The following is a 9,397-nucleotide window of genomic DNA, read 5'->3' on the forward strand; positions in this document are numbered from 1 at the left end:
ATTCATTGTAATTTTGTTAAAACCGCTAAGATAGATACTTAATTGCATAAATTAGTATGAATCTTGTATTTTACGTTGTTTGTTAAATTAAGGCAATTAGTCCCGAGGACCAATTGAGGATGAAGTTGAATGCAAATATACTTTTGTTTTAACTATTGGAATTAAATTGAATTACCTAAATCCCTACTTTATTAATGGAAAGAAAACACTTGTCTTTCTATTTCTCGAGTTCTTGCCTACAATTCATTTACATCTTCCAAAGATTAAGACTTCTATTTTTCTTTTTCTTCTTTGCAAATTGTCACAATCAAATCTCCCTATTACTACTATTGTTTTAGATTCTTGAAATTACTAAATTGTTTGATTTTTTGGTTTCAAGTGCTTATCAAGAACTCGGGTATGCTACTTACAATTTTATTAAGAAAGTTGGATAAATTTTCTTGAAGAGCATTTTAGGTAAAAGTTTCTCATACCCGATTCTTTTGTATAATTCTTTTGTCTATTGTATAGACTTTTGTTGTAATTAGATTGATCTCTTATGTGCAATAGTTACTAGTTCTTGTATATTTCTTATTTTTTTAAACGTCCTACCCAAAATAGTTTTTATCACCAACAACTTGCAAATTGCGTAGATGGCAATGAAGAAGTAGATTGTATATTTATTGCATCTCCTATTGATGACAAAGTGTCAAACTCATGGCTTATTGATAGCAGATGTGCTACTCACATTGCTAAATTGACAAATCTATCTACCCATATTGAATTTTTAGTCAAATTGACAAATCTGTAGAGTCTAAAGTGAATCTTGGACATGGTAAAATTAAATAGTACTACCTAAAGGTAAAGGTAAAGACAATGTCATTATGAATATTAAGGAAGGTAAAAAGAGACTATCTAATGTTTTATATGTTCTAAGGTTATCTCAAAAGTTGCTTAATTGCTCAGCTGTTGCATAACAAAATATATGTGTGCTCCAAAGATCAAGTTTGTGTTATTTATGACCTTCAAGGAGCAGAGTTTGCAAAGGTCAAAATGGTTGAAATGCATTTGTTTTTAGTGATGACTCACTACGTCGTCATCGTGCTTTTTTTGTACATGACATTGATGACAACAAATCTTTGAAAATTTTGCATTTTTCTAACATGGTTGATGGTTTTTCCAATTTTATATCCATTGATCAGATTTGTCAGTTTTCAAGAAGGGAAGGTGCACAAACAAGCAATATGATTTCTCAAACTACTTGGTAGTTTTGGATTTGAGCAAGAAAAGCCTACACACGAGTTTGTGTACTTCTAGTGCTTTCAATCTAATACAATGTGGTCAAACAAGACACATCCAACTCAAGATTTTATTTACCGAAGAAAGCGAAGAAAGCAAGAGAAGAAACTAAAATAATTGGACATCTCAACAATTTACGTTCACACCAAAATCGAGTACCGAAGGAGTGTTGAGTTACGAGTTTTCTCTCACCTTTGGTTTCAAATTTTCATTTTATACTTTAAGTTATTGTTCGATTTATTTTGCAGTTTTTAATTTTAAGTTATTAAGTTAATGTTACAAATATGGCTTTATTTTGTAAGTTATTACGTTTAGCTTTGTTCCTATAGAAGTGTTTTGTATCTCAGGTATAACATGCATCACAATTTTTTCTTACTTCAACAAGAAGATTTAAAAAGATTGAAAAATTGATTTGCTTCCCCAGATATTTTCTTTTTCCATTTCATTGTTGAGAATTTTTCTCAACAGTAAATCAAATTTACATAGATTTTCTCAACACGAGTAATTTACAACTCATAACTTCAAACAACATTTCTAAAGTGTTGCAACCACATTCACAGTATGTTCATAACCTACCCTTAACATTAACTAGGAATTTGAACCTGAGATTTCGGAGAGTAACTACCAACTTTCCTGAGGGAGTATTTCTGAGACATTTCTAGGGATGTATACTCAACAAAGAAATGTTTAGTAGAACTTCAATATTTGTAATTTTTTAAGTTTTGGAAGACTTCACATTCGCTTGAGCAAACCCATTGATCGGTAGAGCAGCCTCAGTTCCAGAAACACATTCATCTTCCACATATGGAATTGTTCTCCACACATTTAACTTCATGGGAAGACTCCCTGCTCCAGTAAATTTACCAAGATATAAGATATTAGATCAATCAATCAAATCTTTATGTTTGATATAAGATATTAGTTTCACCTCTAAAGCTTGTGTCTTTTTCCATGCAAACAGCAGCATAATGAGAACCAGACAGCTCCATCAGCGCAAAAGTCATACTCCTCGAGCAGTTCTCCAAATCATCACAAGACTCTACGCTTATTTCATAAGCCTGGTAAAATATAGTCATTATGAAAATTCACACATACTAAATCCACCATGAAGAAAACTTGGTTATTCATACTGAAAAGTGTTACAGAAGAATAATCCAGTCCAACACATAGAACTCTCCCACTAAGGCTAAAATCCGGTCGCACACACAAAGTTGGCTAAAATGCTAATGATTTGGTAAATCCTATAAAACAAACCATATGTGATTTATTTTCCATTTGCATTTGCACCATTTTCAAATCTCTCCTATTTATCTCTCACATAAGAGTTCCTTTAACTCGTGATGAATGCCTTACCTCCTCAGAAGTTTTACACCCAGGAAGACATGAACCTCTGGCAGTTTTATTAAACTGAATAGTGAAAGTGTTGAATGGAGTAGCCGAGAAGCCCCTACCCAACGCTTTAACATATGCCTCCTACAAAATGAATTTTGGTTACATCAATCAAATGGAAGAGAAAACATGTTCAAACGCAGATGAAGGGCCTTTACAACTGACAAAAAATTCTAATATTCAATCATGGAAAAAAAACTATTATTAAGAAAATGGTTGAGATGGAAGTTAATAATTAAAAGCAAACATATGGTTTAGGGTTTGATTTTCAGACTTGCCTAAGATCTCAGGACGGACGCTATTGCAATTGTGCTCACCTTTAGAGTCCATAATTTTATGAATTCCTGCCGCTGACTTTCAGGATCTGAAATAGCAGATAGAAATTCTATTTCATTTGGAGAAAAGAAACGTTTAGCAAAAGCTATGATGTTGTTCTTTATTTTTCGTGTCTTCGCTTCCACATCTATACCAATCTGAATTAGAAATGTCACAAAAGTTAATTATGTTTAACAACAAAAGATTTACTCAATAAGAATCCAAAGGAGGTGTTGCACAAGTAGAAACGTGTAGTTAGCATGTAAAGTAGAGACACTTACTGGAGAATGCATAGTCACTCCACATGCTATCAAGGATGAAGAATGTGAGATGTTGAATTGCAACGGCGGTAGACATAGTTGACTGCTGTTCTGAAAATCTAACTATTCAACAATTATATAAACATGAATACATGGGAAAAAGAAACAGAAAATAAAGTAACATGTAAACTATACATGAATTGAAGGAGGAAAAGTACATGAATTAAAGAAGGAAAAGAAATCACCTCAGGCTTCCCAAACATATTCTTTTTGAACTTCAACGCTTGTGGATCAATTTGAAATTGTGTCGCATCTAGAAAGAAAATAGCATATTTCAGGTATAACAGTAAAAAAGCAAACCTCACCATTCCCCGTTGTGCAAGTAACATTACAAATAAAAATAAAATAACAATAAAACTTACATCTTGAAATGGTCGATCGTACCAAAGCACGAGCTAGCAAGGCTCTTTTTTGAAGCTCCTCTTCTTGTATTTTCATAACACTCTCCTTTTCATTTGGTGATAATAAATTTAAATAGTGTTTCTGAAGATGTTTACTCTTTACTTCATCAGGTACGATATACCAGATATGGGTTTCCCTGAAAACAAAGAAATAATAGAAAATAAAAACTTGGGGGGTAGGAGTCGATCTAAAATACAGAAATTTTTTGTAAGCTACATGATTCATTGAACCAAACAATGCATGCAATGTACATTAGCGGCCACAGAACCTTGAAATATTGATTACATTTTAGATGGAGGTTGCATAGGAACAATAAGGGATGCAGCAGTGGCAAAGCTCCGTTGGAAGAAATGCATATTTATTGTAGTGCTTGCTCTCAGAGACGAAAAAAGCATGAAGCCGAACTGTAAATATAATCAATCTTTGATAAAAGCCATTCACGACCAAGGCTCCACTGGAGAAACAAAAGATTGACCTGCAATAAAGTCAGACAATTAAACATAAAAGAATGTTGAAAGGACCAAGTGCACAACTATGACCTTGGAAATCCACGTTAGGTGTCGCCTTGGAAAAATGCACACAGATGGTCATATAAACAAGATTAAATAACACATTAGTACCAATATACTGCCACTTAGCGTACTATAATAACGTACATATATTTATAATGAAAATACTTGAAAATAAACCACTCACTATCAATGGCTCAATCCCTCGGGATTACACGCTTTCCCCACTTCAATTTGTCCTGAAACAAAGATTAAGGTCTCTCAGTTATCTTCACGAAGCAAGATGACACAACAATCTACAAAATACTTCATCAGCCTGAAACAAAGATTAAGGTCTCTCAGTTATCTTCACGAAGCAAGATGACACAACAATCTACAAAATACTTCATCATGACAACTCAGGCTATTTTATGGTTCAATAATTCAAATTCCTCACTTCCAAGTTTGCTTTGAACAACATGAAGAACCGATCTCCCAGAAAGTACCCATTTGAGATTATGTACACTCGAGTTCCTAGGCTCATGTTCAATCTTGTAAATTTTCCATCTTTTGTTGATGTTAGTATTGAGCTGAAAACATGGTGGAAAGAATAGAAGAGTTGCATTGTGAAGTCCACGACGATTTGGAGAAGACAACTCAATCTTACAAGTAATCTAAAGACAAATCTAGAAGAGAAGTTGTGTTTCAAATGGGAGAATTTGTGATGATTCATCTAAGGAAGAATAGATTTCCCGTGGGAACCTACAATAAGTTGAAGGATAGACAACTTGACCCATTCAAAAACTTGGAGAAGTATGGTGACAACATATTCCGCATTGAATTGCCAAGTGATACATGTCAACCTTGTTTTCAATGTTGCTGATTTGAAAACCTATTTTGCTCCGGATGAATTCCAATTATCAACATAGAAGACCTCAAGACGAGTTTGATTTTGAGGGGGTGGAATATGGTGTAACCAAATGATGTAGTAGGAATAGGATATTATGGTCAAATCCTTAATCTATTAGAATTAGGATTAGTATTAGTTTCTTTTCTTTATTGGGATTAGGATTAGTTTCCTTTATTTATTAAGATTACTGATTAGTTTCTTTTATTAATTAGAATTAGGATTAGGTTGCTACAAAAAGAGTACTTATCTATTGTGTTCACAACTACAAAAACATTAATAAAATTCTCTCATTTGAGTTACATCAATGTGAATCCCAATTACTTTTAAACTGTAATACACAGGCTCGTAACATATCCTCTAACGTCTTAATAGTCCGCTCTGACCCATCAGTTTAAGGATGAAAGGTTGTACAAAACTTTAGATTAGTACCTAGAGCTTACTATAAACTTGAGCAAAACTTCAACGTGAATCTAGAATCTCGATCTGAAATAATTGACACTGAAGATTCAGATGACTAACTATTTTGGTCACATATATCTTAGCCAATTTATCCAAAGAATAAGCAGCATTTTATTGGCAAAAACCGTGTTGTCTTTGCCAGTCTGTCAACTATCACCCAATTGGCATGTGGTTACCTTGAGTTCGAGGAAGTCCAAACAAAAAATCCATCGTAATATCTTCCCCATTCCACTTCGGTACTAAAAGTAGATTCAATAGTCTTGTTTCTTTTTTTTAACAAACAGTTCGACCTATTGGCAAATCAAAGACCTCGAGACATACTCAGCTATCTCGCGCTTCATTCCAAGACACCAATAATGCTGGTTTTTTTAAACGGAGACAAACTTCTTTATTATTAATAAGAACTCAATGTACAAGAAAATTATACAAAGAGCGTAATAAGGAAGTCTAAACAAGCAAAAGAAGAACCCATACATCTCTATTAGGTTGACACCCCCTTAGCACAAAAACATCATATCCCAAATAAGACTAGTCTATTACAACAATGAGAACGAAATCTAGTCTATTACAATGAGAATGAAATCCAACCTATTACAGCAAGAGACACCTTGGTGCTTCCAAATGCATAACATAAGTGGAGTTGTGAGCTTCCTCTAATATTTCATTCTTTACCTCTAATTTATCAAGAACACATCTTATCATTGTTCTATGACCTCCTAAGTCATAGTCTATTTGAAAGCCTTGTTTCACTATCTCTCATCTGCTTTAAACCCTTATCATTCTATTGAGCCTCAATAATCTTGTAGAGTGGGTCTTGCTCGAAACTATGCAAACAATCTCCCTGAGAGTCGTTATCAACAGTGCATTACAACTCTTTAATTCCCGTAAACAAAGAAGAGTTGATGGCATTCAAAGAAGCTTACAATGAACTACCTTTCTACTCAAAGCATCAATTACTATATTCATTTTCCTAGGATGGTAATCGATGGTGTAGTCATAAACTTTGGTCAATTTCAATCATCTTTGATGTCACATATTGAACTCCTTTTGAATAAAGATGAACTTTAAGCTCTCATGATCTATCAAGATACGGCAATTTCCTGCATATAAATAATGTTGGCATATTTTGAATGCCAACACTGTTGTACATAGCTAATTCCTTATCATGAGTTGGATAATTACACTCATGCTTCTTCGACTATCTAGAAGCATAAGCTATCACCTTACCTTTCTGCATTTTAGACAACCTAAACCCTAATAAGAAACATCACACTAACTTTTGAATCAACAACAAGCACCGAAAACTTTAAAACAGGTGCTCAAAAAAGTTGTCTCTTCAGTTCCTGAGAACTTTGTTCATACTCTTCAGTCCACACAATTTAGAGTTCTTGGTCAAATAATTAACAGAAGAGCTAGCTTTGATAATCCCTCAATAAAACATTGGTAGTATCCAACTAAACCAATAAAACTACGTACCTCAGTAACTATTGTGTGTAGTTCGCACTTAAGTACTACTTCAACTTTTAAAGGCTTTACCAACACACCCTCGGCTATAATAACAGAACTTAAAATGTTACACATTTGAGCAAAAACCCACATTCACTAAACTTAGCATACAATTTCATGTCACCTAACGTTTGCAACACTATTATGAGATGCTTAACATGATTTTACCTCTCCTTAGAACAAACCAATACTTAGGTACTACTTCAACTTTCAAAGGCTTTACTGACACACCCTCAGATATATAACAAAACTTAAGAATGTTAAATGTTCGAGCAAAAACTCACATTTACTGAACTTAGCATACAGTTTCATGTCACCTAATGTTTGCAACACTATTCTGAGATGCTTAACATGCTTTTACCTCTCCTTAGAACAAACCAATAATGTCATCAATGCTTATTTCCATTTTTAAAAAAATACAAGAGAAACTCAATGGGTATTCAAAATTCTTCAAGGACCCGAACTAAATCAATTAGATCTTACCCCCAAATTCAAGGTTAAGGCGACACGATCTAGTAAAAGCCAATCACTGGTGAGGTTCTGATCGGCCACGAGGATGACATGTAGTTAGTGCAGCGGCAGCTATAACTCAGATTCGGTGTGCAAAGGGTAAATTGGGTAAAGTTTTATTTTAAAAAATAGATAATACAAAACATTTAATACATCCAAAACAATTTCAAACGGTTTCAAAAAATACAAAACATACTTCCAAACATATTTTCAAACATTCACCAAACCGCAATAGTCAAATTCATATTTTGGATAGGATGTGGAAGCTAGTTACCTCGATTGACTATCCTACAATTCTCCATCATAAATCCACTTGGGCAAATATCAACTTACTCGAAGTCTAAAGAATCCATAAAAATTTAGAAATAGAACTCAATTTTGAAGACCTTAATTGAAATTGAGAGTGTTTAAAAGGATAATCTTACCCAAAATCAACCAAAACTAACCATAGACCTGAGTCGATCAGTCCGAGCTAGTCTAAAACTACAAACAGCAAGCCTTCACAGGTTAAAAACTAATCTAACACACTTTAATCTATTCTAAAACAGTTCAAAGCATTTAGTCCAATACTTCAAAATTCACCCAAACATAACAACTAAAGGGCTTAAACGGTTCACCATATCATTCAAACATTTAACTCCAATTCTAAATGGAAAATAGAACAAATATACTTACTAACTCTTACCCAAAAGGACTCCAAACCATGCTGGACGGCATTCAAGAAAATTCAAAATTGCAGATCTGATCCTTAGATGTTATGGGTAGACTGATTTAAGACCAATGGGAGTGTGGGTAACAGTCGAAATTATACCCCCAAGCCAAAAACGCTGGTATGGCAGAACTAGTCGTCGAAATGATGCTGCGAAAGCCTAGGCGAAGCCTCACAATGCAAGTCAGATTCGTGGATGAGGGTAGACCGCTGTCAACGACAAAGCCTTGGGTTCGCTTAGAGTGTGGACACCGGTCGTCGCTGCCTCTTGCTATTGAAGAGTCGCCGGAGAAGAAGAATGGTGGTCGGCGGTGAGGGCTCTTTGTCTTTTCCCTCTCTCTCTCTCTCTCTTTTTTTACCTTGCAATTATCACTTTCATAAATATGTTATTTTTAAACAATTTCAAACTTCAAATATTAAAATAAGACTTTATGAAGTATTGGAAACATAAATGTGTGTAAACCAAATATTTAACAAAAGAAAAATAATCACTCAAATTATATATTAGTTTAAGTGATCAATTTAAGCTTAGGTTAATGGATCATTTTTTTAAATAAACTAATGAAATTTCTATTAGCATTCTAAAAATTAATTCAACTCTGACTAAAAAAAATGTATCTACGAAATATTCAAATGATTTTTTTTAAAATAAAATAAAATCCAAAAATATTTACACTCAATTTTAAAAAAGAATTTGTTCATAGCATAAAATAATTTGACACACGCGTAGAATCATATAGTACAGTCTACAAATCATTTGATATCAGTACAAAACTATTTAGATCTTATATCAAATGTAAAAAGATAAAATTTCTTGAAAATTAACACTAAATTTAGTTTACTTTTTCTATTAATTATTAGAACTATTTTATCATGATTTTTTTAATAAAAAGATTATATTATGATTTTGTACCCTAGTGATCATTGGACATGACACGATTCAGAGTAAAGGGGTGGCTCCAAAAAGTAAGCACCATTTTTGTACATTACACCATCATTGGATGTATGCCATTGATATTCGTCCATAACTGGTTGGTAAAAGTAATACTTAGTAAATAAAATAATCAAAATAAGACATAAATCAACGTTCGAATACCAAAAATACAAACAT

At 33.4% G+C, this 9,397-nt stretch overlaps 1 protein-coding gene across 10 annotated transcripts; it reads right to left on the bottom strand.

The window, feature by feature from the left end:
* Positions 1-1,667: 1,667 nt before the first annotated feature.
* LOC101203236 (4'-phosphopantetheinyl transferase gsp) lies at positions 1,668-8,675 on the bottom strand. Of its 10 annotated transcripts, none has more exons than XM_031887867.1 (11): positions 8,263-8,675; positions 7,551-7,607; positions 4,401-4,452; positions 3,990-4,179; positions 3,665-3,840; positions 3,488-3,555; positions 3,264-3,365; positions 2,985-3,140; positions 2,632-2,751; positions 2,207-2,336; positions 1,766-2,124 (listed from the first exon to the last, which is right to left on the bottom strand). In XM_031887867.1, the coding sequence occupies exons 4-11, from the start codon at positions 4,097-4,099 to the stop codon at positions 1,994-1,996; spliced, it is 993 nt and encodes a 330-aa protein (XP_031743727.1). In that variant the 5' UTR covers positions 4,100-4,179; positions 4,401-4,452; positions 7,551-7,607; positions 8,263-8,675; the 3' UTR covers positions 1,766-1,993. The 10 variants fall into 10 exon arrangements, with proteins under 10 accessions (XP_031743728.1, XP_031743727.1, XP_011656545.1 ...); XM_011658243.2 differs by having other exon boundaries at positions 4,401-4,529; XM_031887865.1 differs by having other exon boundaries at positions 7,551-7,649.
* Positions 8,676-9,397: the final 722 nt, after the last annotated feature.

The sequence above is a fragment of the Cucumis sativus genome, chromosome 6, assembly GCF_000004075.3.
Source record: "Cucumis sativus cultivar 9930 chromosome 6, Cucumber_9930_V3, whole genome shotgun sequence".
In the NCBI taxonomy this organism is placed as follows: domain Eukaryota; kingdom Viridiplantae; phylum Streptophyta; class Magnoliopsida; order Cucurbitales; family Cucurbitaceae; genus Cucumis; species Cucumis sativus.

Coding starts and splice junctions, on each gene's coding strand:
- LOC101203236 (XM_031887868.1), bottom strand. CDS start 4,099: ATGCTTTTTTCGTCTCTGAGAGCAAGCACTACAATAAATATGCATTTC. Junction 3,366..3,487: donor ATATGTTTGGGAAGCCTGAG/GTGATTTCTTTT, acceptor ATTGTTGAATAG/TTAGATTTTCAGAACAGCAG. Junction 2,752..2,984: donor TAAAATTATGGACTCTAAAG/GTGAGCACAATT, acceptor TTCATTTTGTAG/GAGGCATATGTTAAAGCGTT.